This window comes from Arvicola amphibius, chromosome 3 (assembly GCF_903992535.2).
Source record: "Arvicola amphibius chromosome 3, mArvAmp1.2, whole genome shotgun sequence".
In the NCBI taxonomy this organism is placed as follows: Eukaryota; Metazoa; Chordata; class Mammalia; order Rodentia; family Cricetidae; genus Arvicola; species Arvicola amphibius.
This window is the reverse complement of record NC_052049.1, coordinates 151,445,951-151,464,375: the sequence shown is the minus strand read 5'-3', so window position 1 is coordinate 151,464,375 and position 18,425 is coordinate 151,445,951. Positions and strand designations below refer to the sequence as shown.

At 42.8% G+C, this 18,425-nt stretch overlaps 1 protein-coding gene across 1 annotated transcript in view; it reads right to left on the bottom strand.

The window, feature by feature from the left end:
- Positions 1 to 2,352: 2,352 nt before the first annotated feature.
- Sh3bgrl2 (SH3 domain binding glutamate rich protein like 2) overlaps positions 2,353 to 18,425 on the bottom strand; it is a 63,275-nt gene continuing 47,202 nt past the window's right edge. Inside the window, exons 3-4 of the mRNA XM_038323625.2 lie at positions 9,502 to 9,582; positions 2,353 to 6,459 (exon numbers count right to left, since the gene is read on the bottom strand). Coding sequence (XP_038179553.1) covers positions 6,448 to 6,459; positions 9,502 to 9,582 — 93 coding nt within the window. The 3' untranslated portion in view covers positions 2,353 to 6,447. The remainder of the gene's footprint in view (positions 6,460 to 9,501; positions 9,583 to 18,425) is intronic.

The window sequence follows — 18,425 nt, the reverse complement described above, 5'->3', positions numbered from 1 at the left end:
TAAAGTACCTTCTCCTACTCTCTTAGAGTACTAATTTCAAGGTAAACCTCTAGTACTCCGGCCATTAAAATACTTGAGTAAAGGATTTTCTTCTTTTTATTACTTTGGGAATAAAATAGTACTGAGAGTGAATTAGTTGAACAGCTCTTGCAAGCATGAGAGACGCCAGTCATCTGAGTTCTGTTCGGCTCCAAGTCCTGTTGCTCTGGGGCACATAATGCCCCATAATGAACTGCATGCGTGTGTAGGATTTCACTTTCTCAAGTGGGGAGAACACCACATTCAAGAACATTCTTGCTAATCTGATATATGTTACTAATATTATTATCCCACTTCTTTTATCTGTTTTACTTCTCTGATACTTCTCCTTGCCAGTCTGTTTCATGGCTTGTACTAATAAAATCACTAGGTACATAGAAATAATTTGGGGTCTAAGACGGTCCAAAGCTTGGCTCCATCATGGAGCTCTGTAAACTGATGGGGAGGCGGGGGGTGCATGTGCAGAAGTCTGGACAGAGACGTTGAGCATTCTGACAACCATGACACTGCTGGTGTCCAGAATAGACTCTTCCTTCACTACAAAAATGCTTCGAGCTATGGGGGCAAAAAACAGAATGATAAAATCCTTTTGGCAGCTATATCAGAAGATTATGCTCCCAAAGGCATTCACATTTTTCAGTACTATAAATGAAGAATTTTACCAAGACCTAGAAATATTTCAAATGTATTTATTACTATAGTGCAAATTCAGAAGCAAAATGAATGACATAAGGCAGTGCTGTCCAGCAGGGAAACAATAAAAGCCACATATGTAATCTAAAATATCCCAGCGGCCACACTTAAGGGTGCAAGTGATCACCTTCATATTCAACTTAATAAATTCAGGGTACCATTTTAATGTGTAACCAATAGAAAACTTATTCGTGAATTCATTTAAATGTTCACACTCAGTTTAAATCCTGAAATATCTTTATATTCAGACCATGTCACAAACCCAAGTGGACTCATTTCAAGGGCTCAGTGCCTCACGTGGCTTACTGGTACAGTGGGCGGCACCACTCAAAACTTCAGAGCTTTGTTCTGTGTGACTCTGGTGCACAGACACTGGCTCTTAACCTTCAGAGGAAGGTCAGGTTATGATTTTTATCATTATAGGGCCCCATATTATATATAATAATGTAGAGGTCTGTTTTATAATGAGTTTTTCTCAATTTCTTTTATTCACTATAACGAGCTTTGTTAATACCCTTTTAAATACCAGTGTCCAGAGTCTACTGAAAATGTCCCTTAGTAGGAAGAGAATCCTGCATTCTAGTTCCGTTTAGTTCTCCACACGTGTAAACTGCTGCCCCTGCCACTCTCTGGGCTATGCTTGGCATCACGTGGATCCCCTGGGATTTAACAAAGATTTTCCTGCTGTTTTTTTAAGTGTCAAATCATGTTTGGCCCATTGCTACAGGCCCACTGTATGGTGACATCCTAAGCATACATGCACGCATGAGCATGAAGTCTGCATAAAGACTTCCTTCTGCTGAAACCCAGGAGAGCAAACGGAATCACAACATTAATGACACTGATTTCCTGCCAAATAACAAACTGATGAGCCCTAAGACACTTCCGGAGATGAAAGCCTCCTAGAGCAGAGACGCCCGAGCAATCTCATGGCTGATAGACTGGCTACAGCAGCACACTTACCTTTATTTTCTGAAACCAGAATAAGCATTCATGTGCATTTCACACATTTCTGGAAATAGCTTCTGAAGACTGTGTATTCCTCATTTCTCTTCACTTTAAGAGCTAACTGGTGGGCTAGAGGTATGTCTCAACGGTAGAATGCTTGCTTAGATGTGCAAGATCCTGGGTTCAATACCCAGTGATATAAGCACAACATTTAATAACTAAAGACATATCCAGATATCCAAACAGCTGAGAAGTTTGACACAGGAATCCCATAATAAACACGCTCAATTTACTAATGATTTTTTTAAAAGTCAAATCCATTTTGCATACTTGGCACAAATTTGACTAGCAGTCACACAGACTGATCGGGACCTGTAATCCTAAAAATGTTGGCATTCTCGTGGGAATATACACTGGTATGAAAGCTTAAGAAAGCCATCCGACTCTGTCCTGAAGGAGGTTTGTGTGCTCTTACTGTACAGTCAGCAATTCCACTTAAAGGTGTGGATCCACTCTTGTGTAACTGCACCAGAAGGCAAATGCAAGAATGCTCACAGCAAGGATCAATGGTCAGCAACTGGAGAAAAAAATTTATAAATTCATCTAGTAGAATAACTTTTAACAATGAAATTTCCCGTCGCAATGGATGTTAAAACAAACAAAAAAACTATATCTGGTTTAGCTCTGTTTATTATTCTTTATGGACACATACATGGAGACAAAACACTAAAGGGTAGAAAGGCTTCGATTCACACAAATACAGGTGAGGCTCTCATTATTCAACAGGGAGAAAGAGAAGGTCAGGGAGGGGCCCAAGTGGTGCCTAGGGGAAAAGGCAGTAAGGCAGGCAGCAGGCATACAGGAGTTGTTATTATTACTTTTATACTTCAGTAGATATGTGTGTACATATGCATTAGTCCACTGCACGTGTAAAATCTAAACAGTCAGCATGGTTTTAATAAGGAACAACCATGAACATCCCTGATGGCAAGCTGTAGCCTTGAGTACTGACAACTTACCTGGCCTGCCACTCACTGCTGCTGTCAGCTGCTTTCTTTTGCTCCCCTCATCCTCCTGCTCAGATGGGACCCATCACCTTGTGAAGGCTTAATACACGCTGGCAGAAAAGACAGCCATGCTAATCTCATCTGTGTGTCTAGAACTGGGAAGCCCTCCTCCTGGAATCTGGGTCACATGCAGACAGGGCTATTTGCTGACTTGGTTTCATGAGTTGACACATTTCTGCCCGCTTAGAGCTTGTTGACTTTGACCCCTCCTCTACCCTCCATCTGTCCTGGTGTATAAGTTCTGCAATTGTTTCTTGGTGAGTTCAGCCTCAGCCCCTGCTTTCCTTCAGAAACGTTTTCTTTTGCTTCCAAATGCGGCTCAAAGGAAGCCCAAGTCAGAGGGTCATGGCCACCTACCGTATTTTCGGCAACCAGTATCGGATAAACCACTAGAGTAGACCGAGTGTGCCTGGGAGACACAGAACACACCTAGGCCAGTAGCTAAGACCCGCCTCAGCCCTGGGCTGCCCGGGGTGGGGTGGGGGTCTGTTTGCCTCCTAGCTGGCCTCCCAGTGTGCCCAGGCATCCTTCTCAAGTGAGTGGCTGTATGAGCTCTGTACGTTAACAGTCCAACCCTTTCATGGATGGCTTCCTAGAGAAACAGGACCCAGCCAACACCAGAATAAAAGCTGGAAAGGGAGTGAGACTAGGAAGAAACAACTCCAGTTTCAGAATGCTATGTTTTCTGGAATTTATTCTCCTTTAATGAAGACTATAAAATCTGAGATTTCACCAATGCCTTGAGAGACAGATACAAACAAACTGAAATCAAAACAATTACACAGAATGAAGCAGACCCAGACACTCAGGGACAAATCTGCATCAAAGTATTTCTAGAAAAATCAAATCCCACAATAAAATCAAACAAATCAAATAAAACATAAAAAGCCTTTGGTACCTTTCAGTAACAAAAGAAAAAAAATATTTAGATGGTTAAATTCACACAATATAAAAGTAAAATGTTGGGTTAACTTTACAAAATAGAAAACAAACCCAAATGTATTAGCATCTTCGGGCAAACTGTCTTCTTTTTCTCCTCTTAGATTTTAGTAAACCCCCAGGATTTGGCAAAGTATTTCCTGAACTAAATCTTCTTCTGGTCTGCAGTCACGTGGCAGTATGGCATTCCACCTCACCTACGGTTAAAGTGGCACCATTTGGTGTCAGCAGCACATTTCCCTGGCCCCACAAGGAAGTCGACAACTGCCTTAAAGCTGGCCTTGCAGCCTTGCCTGCACTTCCTTACTTCTCTCCTAGGCTTTGAAGATGGTGGTGACCAAGTCTAGAGGCAGCCAACGGGAATAAGAACACTAGTTCAGCCAAGTGTGCAATCCTAGCACTTGGGAGGCAGAAGGACTAGGTTCCAGGACTACATAGCAAGACTCTATCCCAAGCAACAAGCAATAGAAAGAGGGAAAGGAAGACAGGAGGAGGAAAGTCAGTCCGTCACTCAGACTGGTAGGCATTTAAGTAAAGACCCATTGCGCTCTACACACACCACTGCCTGGGAACTACATTTAACTCTGTATCCTGGGGTTCTAGCCACAGAAAGAAGGAACTCCCACTAACCTCATGCTTTTGTTGCTGACTCTCCAGTGTTCAATCAAAAGGAATCATGGCAAGAAAACGGTATGCAAATGTGATAGCAATTCTAAGCACACTGTCTGCTCAGTGTTTTAACAAGGCCACAGCAGGTATGGTATGGCCAATCAAAAAGGTATACTGACACATCTGGTTAGCTTTCTGTCTCCCAAGTACGGTGATGCTCCTATAATCCAAAACATGGTAAGACTTCACTTTTCCAAACTGCCTCTTGGCACTCATTGGCAAGAATAGACTCAGTCAAGGTAAGCTGGGCTGATTTCATGAGATAACTCTAAAATCGCTCTATTTTAAATGGACGTGTGTCTCGTCAGAAGACTCACAAACTCAAGTACAACATCCAGTTAGAAGAGAAAGGAAACAAAACAAAACAAAACACAAAAGTCCCTGGGATTTATCAAATGGAGTTTGACCTGGATATTGTTGAATACCAACTAGCCAGTAATACCCATGACTCGACAAGCTTTCTCTGGAGAGAAAATTTTATGTCAGGCATTTGGTCCATTCATGAAGAAAGCTGTCCTGACTTCCGGCTGTAAGAGGTCTGCAACTCCCAGGCTGGGATCTCAATTTTAGCATTCAAAAACATGCCACAGAACATGTATGAGAGCTCATGGTGCAGGGGGCAGAGAGCCGCTAGCCTGCTCTCAACTTCTCCACGCATTTCCATTTCACACCGTGAAAGGTCCCACATCACGCTGCTAGCGGTAGGTGGAGATTTCAGTCACCCCCGAGTTTATCCTAGTCAAGGCTGGCCTTATGTTGAGCAATTAACTCTAAAATATGCCAGCCTGTAGAAAGATAATCTCTGCCCTGGTGGGCTCGAGCTCTTCAGTGTGTACCAGTGTCCACCCAAAGGGAGCAGGGATTTTGCTCCTCAAGATCGATGGACGACTCTCTAGACAGCCCCCTTCTCTCTATGCTCTCTGAAATCTCACTTGTTCTCATACATCAAGCAAGAATGTGTGTTTGTGTTATTCGCCTGCGAACTGGTCTGAATATGAACAGAGAATCAATGGTAAGCAGTGTTGGTGTCTGTTTCCCGTGGCGCTGGAGCCGAGCGCAGCAGCTTGTGTGTGCTATGCAAGTCTTCTTCCGCTAAGCCCAGCCCCAGCAGTACTGGCGCCTTCCAATGCACTTCATCAATAGCTCACAAAATATATCTAACCGAGTATTTCCTTTCTCCAAAAATATAATCCCTTCACAAAATAGAACAAGCAGCTGTTACTCAGGGAAGCTGCATTTAAAAATATATGTGCGCACGTGTGTGTGTGTGTGTGTGTGTGTGTGTGTAAGTAAACTACAAGAGCTGAAAATGCCTTTGCATACAGACAGAGCAAACTTTCTTACTAATTTACTTTTTAAAATACATCTCTCAAACAGTCTTATGTGTACAATGAGACGTCCCCCTTGCAAGGGATAAGGAAGGAGATGTTTCCCGAAAGCAATTCTTTTCTGTCCTGTAACTTGGTTGTAGTAGTGCAATGTTGCAGTGGTGGTTCTGGAAGCACCTTTAGAAGCCTGCAGAATTGATAGGGGTGAGAGTTTCCATTACAGAAAGGAGTCGAGAGCATCTAACTTCTTCAGTAGATTACGAAGTACCAGAGTGGTGACATTCGTGATTCTGCAATAAGAACACTCAAGGTCCTTTGCCAACCAGCATTGTTTTTATCCTTTCTGATTCAAAGATGTTACCATCTTGGCAAACTGGCGTCAAGGATGCAATGCAGGCGGCTTAGAGAGGAATGGTTTTATGCAGTACTGGTGTCTAGTAAGATTTAGGGCAGATCCAACATCTTCTCCCTGATGGTGCTGCCCCATTGGCCTTCAGTCATTAAGGAAGCAGACGATAACAGGCGGTGGTATTTTCAGGTGAGGCAACCGCAAGCAAGAGAAAAGAAACTCCACCACCAGAGCCCCGATTAGCTTAGAACAATCACACAGTCCCCATCATCCCCACGTCCTCCAAAAACACCTTTTCCAGGTCAAGCAAAGTTGCCGATTGTGCGCGTGGCTTTGTCACAGTGATGCATCAGGTAAGCAGGTGTTGAGTACCACGGTGCTCCAAATGCAACTCCATCACCTTCACCCTTTATGTCTAAGGCTCGGCCTATTACACAGAAGAGGGAGAAAGGCACAGTTCTTAGACTGCAGCAACAAGAAAATCTGCCTCTGGCAGTAGTCTTTCTCTCTCTCTCTCTCTCTCTCTCTCTCTCTCTCTCTCTCTCTCTCTCTCTCTCGTCAGGAAAGGAGATGGGGAGGTCATGAGTCACCCTCTACGGCTGACAGGAGCTAGTCCTGACTTTTCAGCCAGAACCTTGATTTCAATCACACCTATCCAACCTCATTTTTTGGCAGCCACCAAGCAGGCCAGTTACTGCTGACTCCTGTTGCTCAGTTATCCCTCCCTCGTGCTTCCACCTCCACCTCTCCCAGCTCTGATGGAAGTGGAAACCCTAACATTACAGCTAGAAATCTACTTACCTTTTACTTTAAGAAGTCCCTGTGCAAGACAAACAGCGTGTCTTGAGCCAGGGTGGCCATTATGCCACCACTTAGTGATCACTGCCCTTCCCCGCTCTGTCCACTTTGGAGAGTAGTCCACTCAGAGTCACCCCTGCCTGTGGGCCATCAGCACACTCTCCTACCTACTGTGGGAGCTACACCGATGCTACGTGGGCTTCTGTGCCTCCCGGCTTTGTCTTCCATGTGTGCCTGCTGCAGTGGTGGAAGAGAGGACAGGGTCACTTCCACTGTATCACAGCTATGACCACTTTGTCCAAGCTGTCAAATGCAGACTCTATATGAATGCTAACCAATGTGCAAAGTAAGCAACTAGAAAGGGGACTGCTTACTAGTGCTTACAATCCCACCCCTCGCAGAGGAAGATGAAGGATGTGTATTATTGCTGTGCCTCAGGCTCTGAGGGCTCAAGTGGCCAAGTGGCACGGATACTATGCCAGGGTTGTGTACTCTGCCCCAAGGGGTCCTACTTAGAAGCTCCATTTCCAGGCCCTTTATGCCCTTTGAGGGATAAACTTCAATGGGTCTAAGACCAAATATCACACTGCTCAGGCACCATGAGAATGGACTCTGCACAGACCCCCAACTTTTCTTACAAATGCCAGGGAGAAGACACTGTGGGGTTCTGTTACTGCTTTGAGCTAGGGTCTCAAGTGGCCCAGTCTGGCCAGGACCTCGCTATAGAACCGAGGATGACCTTAAACTTCTGATCCCCGCCCTTTACAGATCTGCATGCTGGGAATCAAAACCTGGATGTCATACATGCTAAGCAAGCCTGTAATGACAGAACTACAGCAACAGGCTCATTGTCTAAAAACAAAACAACAACAACAACAACAACAACAAAAAACAGGTTTTCTAAATCTCTAAGGAACTGTACCTTCGGAGAACACGAAAACAAAGAGGGCATGCACATTGCAATTTCTAGGAGGTTTTGACACAGACAATGGTGCCTACGGGGTTCCTGCTGCCATCAGGTAATCCTTGCCCCAGCCACTGCCCACCTCTAGTTCTTTGAAGATAAATCTGGATTATTTAACATCTTTAGGTGAAATATGTCATACACGTAACCCATTTTCCTAAGAAATATTCAAATGTCTAACCTGCATAAAAATAGCTTTAGGAACCTGTAAATACTTTCTGTGTGGGCGTGCCTCTGTGAAGCCTGTGCACAGGAACCACCCACAACCCATCTGCATGCTTGCTGATGCTAAAACAAAGCCCATTTTCCCAGGCGCTCTGCTCCCCAGGTGCTGCTGGAGGGGCTCTATTATTGATGGCCTCTGCCTTCCTCCCACAGGTGCTCCTGAGACTGTACCTGTCCCAGGCAGCCTCAGAGGACCTGTTACTTACAAAGTTCCCAGAATGCACTGCAAGTTCAGCTGTGTTAAAAATACACACTTTAGAATTTCCCTCAACCTGAGCTATAGAGCCAAGCCTCAATTACTATGTATAGAAAGCTTGTAAAGAAAAATGGAAAAGTGTCAGTGTGGTCAGTTCTGGGTGGTGATTTTAATATTCTATTTCATATGTATTTACACCTTTCCAATTTTAAAAAATAAGCCTAAATTACTTCTCTAATCCCCAAACCAGTGTTTTTAAATGAAGTAACTAAACTATTAACTTAGTTGGTAAGTATCATTGTTTTAAAAAGTAAATCTTGTGTTTTATGCAGTTGTGGGAATATCCATTATTTCTATGTCTTAGCACAAGACAAACTCGGGTTCTTTGTGTTTTTTAAAAGTCATATGACTCAATAAAGAGGCTTTAAAAAAATCTTTGGGTTGGTTTAGGAACTGCACGCAGTATCTCTTTTTGTTTCATTCTGGAGATGCCTCTCAAATGTGGCTTTGCTTTTGCTCGTTCATAAAGCTGCTGCCCCTTGGCATCTGTGTTGATCCATCTCACCGCCTCGCTGGGACCCCAGCGTTCTCTCGTCTCTCTAGTTCATCTGTAATTCAGCCACGTACATCTGCCCACATAGAGATGTTATGAACAAACAGATATCTACGCAAACAGGTTTTATGCTCTGTTATTTATGAAATAAGGACAGGAAGGCTCAGTGCTTGGGAGGCAGAGGTAGAAGGAGCTCTGTGAGTTCACGGTTAGCTTGATTACCATGAGTTCCAAGACAGTCATAGGCAGAAAGACCCTGTCCCAAAACAAACAAACAGCAACAAGGCCAGGAGAAAGGAAGGCTGAGTAGTTCAGTACAGATGTAACATTGTTTCAATATTTCCAACCCACCAAACAAATTACAAGTGTGAAATCCAGACACACAGTAAAATGCAATGTGAATTTATGATTTAAACAGAAACTAGTTACCTATTTTGCTACCTTAAATGACTCTTCCAAGAATAGGAATATAAATTTAAAGTAAACTACTACTCTGATTTTAAAAAGTTAAAAGTTAGAAGGAGGCGTTTAGAGGAGTTAAAAAGTGTGTTTAACACTGCAGTCTATATTAACTCAAAATTGGGGAGGGGGTAGAGATGTACCCTCTCACCCACCTCTAAGGTCTATTTCAGCAAGATAAGCTCTGGACAAAGAGTATAGAGGGTTTACTACCCTGAACGCCAAAGCAGGAGTATGAAGGTTAGCCTACCTTGAGTACAGAAGGTTAACCTACCGTGGATGCTGGCCGTGGCTTCAGGCCTAAAAATGAAAAGACTGTGTTGCTCTCCTTTGATTCAAAAAAACTGTCATAGTCCTAGAAAAAGAAGAAGAAATAAAACCAGTGAGCAGCAAACAACAATTATCTTTACAGTTGATGCTTTCCAAAATCCTACGTAGAAGTAAGACAACACTGTACTATTGCTCTATCCAGGCCAAGGAAGGCCCACATGTACAGAGTGGGTTCAACATACTAGAGTTGAAAGGGCACACCCTTTAGTGAGAACAGAGATATAACAAGATTTTTCTTTAATCCAAAACTAGGACAGCATTAAAATTTGGCAGCAGAATAAAGAGAAAATCACATTCCCCTTTCTTCAGGTGTCAAATTAGAACTTATCTGCATGGACTTGCTTTGGCCTCATAGATTACACTCTAGACGCTACTGTGGACATGGCCCTCCCAATGCTATGCTTTGATGTGGGATTCCCCTCTGTATGCTGTGAATACCATTGGTGAATAAGGAAACTGCTTTGGATCTACAGCAGGGCAGAACTTAGGTAGGTGGGGGAGACTAAACTGAGAGAAAGGAGGCAGAGTCAGAAGGAAGCCATGGATCCGTCGCCAGAGACAGATGCACTGAAGCTTTACTGGTAGGCCACAACCTCGTGGTGATGCACAGATTAATGGAGATGGGTTAAATTAAGATGTAAGAGTTAGCCAATAAGAAGCTAGAGCTAATGGGCCAAGCAGTGACTTAAATAATATAGTTTCTTTGTGATTATTTCAGGAGTGAGCAGCTGGGAACCAACAAGCTGCCTCTTTAAAAAAATGCTTGATACTTTGCTACCCAAGTGTTAAAAACAAAAGGAAAAAATAGACAAACAAAAAACATTGGCAAACTGTAGAAAAGTCACAGGGGTCTGGAGGTGTCAAGTCGTTTAGAATGCAAAGGCTTCTTATTCTGCTTTTGAAGTTTCCTGTGGACAGGCTCAGAGGAAAAAAGCACAATGCTATCAAGGCCCAAGAGTGACAGCTAGGGGGTGGGAGAGCTGGTTCCTGCCAGTGCTGCAGCGCCCTTGAACTTCAGCGGCTCTTTGTACTGGGCACAGTGTCAGCCAAGGAGGAAAGGGACACAGGCACAGGCATCCTCGTCACTGAGCACAATGAACTCCTCGCTGAGCTGAGCCAACGTTATTACAGATTTTAAATACATCTGAAATCGAAATGAGCCCACAACTAAGAAGTTTAGCTCTCACTGAGCCCCGTTTGATTAAAATTGTGTAAACTATTATATTTGGTTCTGTGGACAGCCCCTATCATCAAGGTGAGTCCCAAGGCCTTCAAAGTAACCCAGATTCTAACCAGCAGGCACCCTGGCCTCGGGTTTACGTAGCTACTCCTCTGTCACTTACGGACCAAACCAAGGAGGAGTATGTCTGAAAGGAGAGGCTTGGCATGTTAAGTAGAAGACTCACGGATAGAGTTTGCCCCGTAAAGGGTTGGGAACAAGGACATTAAGGGCAAGGACAGCATGGGAAAGCAGGAAACTGGCAGGGTACCTTGCACCATGTGTGCTGGGTTTTGTATAATTTTACCTTAAATACAAAGGAAACAGCATAAAGGTTTTTTTTTTTTTTTTTCCCCAAGACAGGGTTTCCCTGTAGTTTCTGGAGCCTGTCCTGGAACTAGCTCTTGTAGACCAGGCTGGCCTCGAACTCAGAGATCCGCCTGCCTCTGCCTCCCGAGTGCTGGGATTAAAGGCGTGCGCCACCACTGCCCGGCAGGATAAAGGTTTTGAAATGGAATAAAAGGATCTCACTTCAATGATAACACTCATAGGTATGAAGGGGAGCATGGAGAGAACTAGAGAGAAAGCTAGGGGGTACTGGTGATTCAGGCCAGCAACGGTCCGAGCCAGGACCAGAGTAGAGACAGTAGACAGGGACACAGGCAGAAGCACAGCCCAAAGTGGAAACTGTATAGTTGGTTTTGGATTGGACATGTAGATGAGGGAGAACTAATGTGACTCTTGGCTTTAACTTGATGGGAATTTTGGCAGAAAAGTAGATTGGGGGGGGGAACTGGAGTTGAGCTGAACATCTTGTTTGAGACTCATAAGACACCTGACTGAAACAGACCTTTGTTTGTTTGTTTTTGAGACAGGGTTTCTCTGTGTAGCACCTCTGGTTCTCTGGTTCTCGTGGAACTTGTAAACCAGGCTGGCAGGCTGGCCTCAAACTCACAGAGATTCGCCTGCCTCTGCCTCCTGAGTGCTGGATTACAGATGTGCCCACCACCACCCAGCTTGAACAGATCTTGATGTGGGATCAACGGTTGCTAGTGTTACTAGGACATTGCATATTTTATTAAAAAGTTGCTCATCTAGAAAATATGAGACAAACAACATTATACACAGGACTAATCTTGAGGTATAACAAAGGCAAAATACCCAGAAGTAGAACAAGATCACATTCTTTGTTGCAAAGCTTTTTACTAGACGGTAAATACTGCTTCACTGACCCAGGTTCAACACCCTGTCCAGTGTGCTTTCCTCCCCATAACCCACTGTCTGCAGGCAGAGGGTGGGGGCTACGTTACAGCTGGATTTCACCCATCCTGTCAGTGCCTGCTGTAGGGAATTCAACAGATCTGACCCTTTCTCCATCATGTTCTGCCTCTGCCCTCTCTATGGTCTTTTCCGAGGGCATCTCTAATGGAATTCACTTCCAGCTCTGATCTCGGCAACATTCTAGATCCAAGCAGCAAGCTGATCATCAGCTCAAGCAAACCCCAGTTCCAGGTCTTCACTCTGCACTGTGCACCTCTAAGAAAGTGGTCCCACTTAGTCTCAGCTGTGTTAGAGAACGGTCATCAGTTGAGCTGGAAGTGCATGTTTAGACAAGAGGCCAGGCTTTTAGAACAGCAAGAAAGATCAAAGGGAGTTGACATCACCCTAGATCAAATTATGGGTGAAGGACTTTATTCTGATCCTCTAGAACAAGCTAATTATGATGAACACACTCTATCCATATGTACTACCGCAGCCTTGAAGGCTTGGGACAGGGTTCAAGACCCAAGACAGAGAACGGAATCATATATCAGAGTTAAACAAGATCCGAGAGAACCATTTGTGGACTTTTTACATAGACTAACTAAAGCTGTACACATAGGGATATCTGACCCAGAGGCAAGGCAGGTAATAATTGAGTCCTTGGCTTATGAGAATGCCAATGTAGAGTGCAAAAGGGTATTGACGCCCCTAAAGATCAGATCAGCACCCCTGGAGGAATGGGTCTTACATACAATGAATATTGAATCGAATGAGCTTCACGCCCATCACGCCCATCACGCCGATAAGTGGGTAGAAGATGCCATTGCCAACGGTACAAGAAGATATCAGAATACCAAATGTTTTAATTGTGGCAGAATAGGACATATGAAACGGAATTGCAGACAAAGGACTTACAGAAATAATAATAATAATAATGCCTTTGCCAGGAATAACAGGAATAGAAGGCCTCAGCCTTCAGGGTTATGTAGGAGATGTGGGAAAGGCAGACATTGGGACAGCGAATGCAAATCATCAAGAGATAGGCAAGGAAATCCGTTGCAGGCGGGAAACGCCATGGGGGGCCTCTCGCAGGCCCCCATGGCGAATGTGGTCCAGTCATTTCCCGTTACAACGGAGAACATGCCTTGTCAGGACAATTAGAAATCCCCATGTCTGCTGTTGGAAGCGAAAATAGCCCAAGAGATGAATTACGTGTATTTTGGCAAACTTCTATAAGTGATCAAAGACCAAAGTTAAGAGTGTGTGTAAATGGCATTTTCATTACTGGCCTGCTGGACACAGGAGCGGATGTTAGTATCATTACTCCAGAATCTTGGCATCCGTATTGGCCACTACAGGATGTAAATGTTCGACTTTTGGGAATTGGGACCCTATCTCGAGTAAGGCAAAGCACTAGATGGGTCGAATGCATCGGTCCTGAGGGACAGATAGGAAAATTAAGGCCATATGTAGCTAATATTGCAGTAAATTTATGGGGTCGTGACCTATTGCAGCAATGGAATACTCAAATTAACATTCCTGCTGCCTCTAGAGCATATATTTCTGAGGAAAACATCAAAAGGTATTACAGATGGCGAAAACCAGCCATTCGGGCTGTACAAGAACACAAACCAATGGATGCCCCTCCAGAACCACCAACGGCCCTACCTCTAAAATGGTTGACTGAGAAACCGATATGGACAAAACAATGGCCTTTATCTGAGGAAAAGTTGCAAGCTTTAGAACAGCTAGTACAAGAGCAATTGGATGCTCAACATATAGAAGAATCTACCAGCCCTTGGAATTCTCCTGTATTTGTGGTTAAGAAAAAATCTGGTAAATGGAGAATGGTGACGGATCTCAGAGCTATAAACAGGATTATTCAACCTATGGGCTCTCTGCAATCTGGACTTCCTTTGCCTTCTCTATTACCAAAAGGATGGCCTCTCATAGTTATTGATTTGAAGGACTGTTTCTTCACAATACCTTTACAAGAAAAGGATAGAGAAAAGTTTGCCTTCACTGTGCCTACTTATAATAACTCTCAACCTACCAAGAGATACCACTGGACCGTCCTCCCACAGGGCATGTTGAACTCTCCTACCCTGTGCCAATACTTTGTGAATCAACCATTACAAATAATACGCAAGATGTTTCCCAAATCCGTTGTTTATCATTATGTCGATGACATATTATTGTCTGACTCAAACATGGATACCTTAGAGAAACTGTTTGAAGTGGTAAAAACAGTTCTACCTAAATGGGGATTACAGATTGCTCCCGAAAAAATTCAGAGAGGAGATTCTGTTGATTATCTAGGTTATAGAATAGGTTTGCAAAAAATTAAGACACAAAAGGCACAAATTAGGAGAGATCAGCTGCATACTCTTAATGACTTTCAAAGGTTGTTGGGAGACATTTCCAGCCTTCGACCGGCTGTTGGGATAACACCTGATATGATAGTTCACTTAAACAAAACCTTAGATGGGGAAAGAGACCTAAACAGTCCCAGAGAATTAACAGCTGAAGCAGAAAAAGAACTGACAATGATTGAAGAAAGATTGCAAGAAGCACATGTGGATAGGGTGAATCCAGAACTCAGTAGTATTCTCGTTATATTGCCTTCAAAAATTTCTCCTACAGGAATTCTAATGCAAAGAGATGATATTATTTTAGAGTGGCTCTTTCTACCTCATAAGCCAAGTAAGAAATTAAAAACCTATGTGGAAAAGGTTTCTGAACTAATCATAAAAGGTAAATTGAGACTTCGCCAACTAGCAGGCATAGACCCAGCAGAAATCATAGTGCCTTTCACCGCTGATGAGATACGAAAATTGTGGGAAGATAATGAACCATGGCAAAGAGCTTGTGCTAATTTTTTAGGAGAAATTAATAACAACTATCCAAAAAGCAAAAGGCTTAACTTTATAAAGAGAACTTCTTGGATTCTTCCTCGAATTGTCCGTGATGCTCCGATAACTGGAGCCCGCACGTTTTATACTGATGCTAATAAATCAGGGAAGGCAGGCTACAAATCAGAAGACTTGAGTAAGGTGGAACAAAGTCCTTATGATTCTGTCCAAAAGGCAGAGTTATTTGCCATTCTTATGGTGCTAAGGGATTTTAAGGAACCTCTTAACATTGTTACTGACTCACAATATGCAGAAAGAGTTATCTTACATATTGAAACTGCCGAATTCATACCTGATGATACTGAGCTAACCTCATTGTTTATCCAGGTACAAGAAATGATCAGGAACAGACTTTGCCCTATGTATATAACACACATCCGATCCCATACGGGTCTGCCAGGTCCTTTAGCACGTGGCAATGCAGATATTGATCAGCTATTGATTGGTAGTGTGCTGCAGGCTTCCGAATTTCATGAAAAGCATCATGTCAATAGCAAAGGCTTGAAAAAAGAGTTTTCTATTACATGGCAACAAGCTAAGGAGATTGTAAAGAAATGCCCTACTTGCTCTTTCTATAACCAAGCACCACTGCCTGCAGGGACTAATCCAAAGGGCACCAAAAGGAATGAAATTTGGCAGATGGATGTGTTCCATTTTGTAGAATTTGGAAAATTAAAATACGTACACCATACCATTGACACTTATTTAGGATTCCAATGGGCAACTGCTTTAAGCTCAGAAAAGGCCGATTCAGTAATCACTCACTTATTAGAAGTCATGGCCATCATGGGTATACCTGCGCAAATAAAGACGGATAATGGTCCAGCTTATGTCTCTAGAAAAATGAAACGGTTTTTTACCTATTACAATATTAAGCATGTTACAGGCATACCCTACAATCCTACAGGTCAAGCAGTCATTGAAAGATCAAATAGGACGATAAAGGAAATGTTAAACAAGCAAAAGGGAGTGGAGAATACCCCCAGAAATAGATTACATAATGCTTTACTAACTTTGAATTTTCTCAACGCTAATGAAAAGGGGACAACGGCTGCAGAGAGACATTGGATAATGGAAAAGTCTGTTGAATTAAATCAACCAGTTTATTTCAAGGATGTGCTAACCTCACAATGGAAGCCAGGGGATGTGCTGCGCTGGGGAAGGGGTTTTGCTCTTGTCTCCACAGGAGAAGAAAAATCGTGGATACCATCAAAATTAATAAAGGTTCGGTTTGAAGAGGAGAACCCCCTTGGAAAAGAAAAATAACAATTCATGCACAAGGATGGTGACCATACTGATGGTAAGAAACGTATAGTACGGGGGCAGGGTTCTTTTCTTATCCCCACAGGAAGACGCTCACCTTCAAAGGACCTGAGGGACCCTGCATACCTTGAATATTGATGAATTGGAACCAATTGCAACCCAACAAGGATCAGCATTAACATTGGGTAAGCTCGGTGAGTATAAAAAACAATTTTTGTATGTGTGTCAATATGCATTTCTTCATAGATATTCAGAGCTGGTTTCTTGGAGTTGGACTCTGGCCCAGTCCCTCTCCAATTCCAAGCTTGTTTATAAGAGATTTCTCAGAGTTTCTGTCTCAGGTTAGGAGTAATATTATGAGACAGAATATTAATAACAATAATGTTGATAATGGTACCAATATATTTGCCTTCTTTGCCTTCATTCATATCTATGGTTGTTTTTAATGCACCTTTCATTGAAGATATGCACGTATACGTCTGTATGTGTCCTTGTAGATAATGCTTATCTCTCTCACAACAAACGACAAAAATTTTTTTCTTCAGTAATCTTTGCAGTTTCCAGGATGAAGACGGGGCCCCGCAACATCAACTCCAACTAGTCATTATGACGTCATGTTTTAGTAGCGCTAATATTTGGCCTGTTTTTTGGTACCAATTGCACAGAACACTTTTGAATGGTGCACATTTTTGACAACATTCTGGCCTCATTTTTCAAAAAAAAAAAAATTCAGAGGCTGGACTCATTTTTCCTAGACGAAATGTTACCCTGGGTATTCTACCATCATTTGCTTTCACAGGAACCCCTGGGAAGAAAAGTCGCCCCTATGTCAGCTGGAAGCAATCTTGGATGACGACGCCCCCCCCCTCCCAACAAAGTTTACCCTCAGATTTAGGGACACTAATTGGTGGCTGGCATAGGGTGGTCGGGTTATGGAAGGCTTTATATGGACTCAGGGGTATAAATTATGTGTATATCTATATGTATTTAAAAAAAAAGGGGGGGGGGGAGGGAGGGATTAACTGGTGATCTGAAGGAATAATTGATTTTTGTGAGTTATTGTTTTTCTTCCTTTTTTTCTCTTTAAAAAAAAAACTATATGAGTGTTGATTCTTGTATATTGATGTGTTGAACATTGTATGAGAGTATGATACTACCTCTGTTTGAAACAATTGTTATATTGACATTGTTTACCATATTGCACTGTACATTTCTACCTCAGATATTATTTATGTAAGGACCCTGTTTACATTTGGAAATCATTGTCTTCATTTTTTGCACAGTTGTCTATTCTATTAGTCATACAGTTACATAAGTGTTGAGAATTTTATGTTGGTCATATTTATATTTAGGACAATCAGGTTTTTTAGACACATAGAGGTTGTATTTAGTATAGATAGCATAATCTTCAACCTCTTTGAAGAACTGTAGAACATGGCCTTTAATCTAACCTACAGTTTTGTATTTATGAGACACAATCACTCCTGGCAACAATGCTCTACTCCCGAGAGAACGTTGAGCACCAAAGACACTCCACTGGGAGTTTGTCTTCTACTTGGCAGAACTGGCCTTGGGGCAAAGAAAAGCCCATACCTCCATTACTGACTAAAGTACGAAATATCCATAAGTGGATAAAACAGAATTGTCTTATCTTGCCAAGACAGGATAGGATAGTTCTACTAAAGGTTCCTTGCCATTGTATAATGGTATGTCAGGTTTTTTCAGGCCTCAGCCAAAGTTGGTTGCCTCAACATTGCTATCAAGACTTCGTGTGGTTGCCTAGGTAGTCAATTGTCTCTGTCTTCTGTTGCACTTTTTGGAAGTTTCTCATTTGTGCTTCTTGGTTGCTTTGGTAATTTTACTCTCCTTCTCAGATCTTTGATGGGGTTGAAGATTAGATAATGGTAGCTACCTTCTAGATTATTTAGACTTCTCAAAGTAGAGTGATTAGAAAAATTCTTCGTTATATACTTCTCGCCTGATATTGTTTACTTTTTGTAATTTTATATGATCAGTTCCCATTGTATATAGTTGTATTTGGTTTCTGAATCTGTCTTATTTAGACAAAAAAGGGGAGATGTTGGGGCAGCTGGCCCAATCCCTGCGTTCAGGGGCGTGGCTGCTCCAGCGGGGTAGCCATGCCCCTTAAATAGGATTGGGGAGCCGGAAGGCGCCCCGTTCGTTTGCCCCGCGCTCACTCCGCTGGACCCT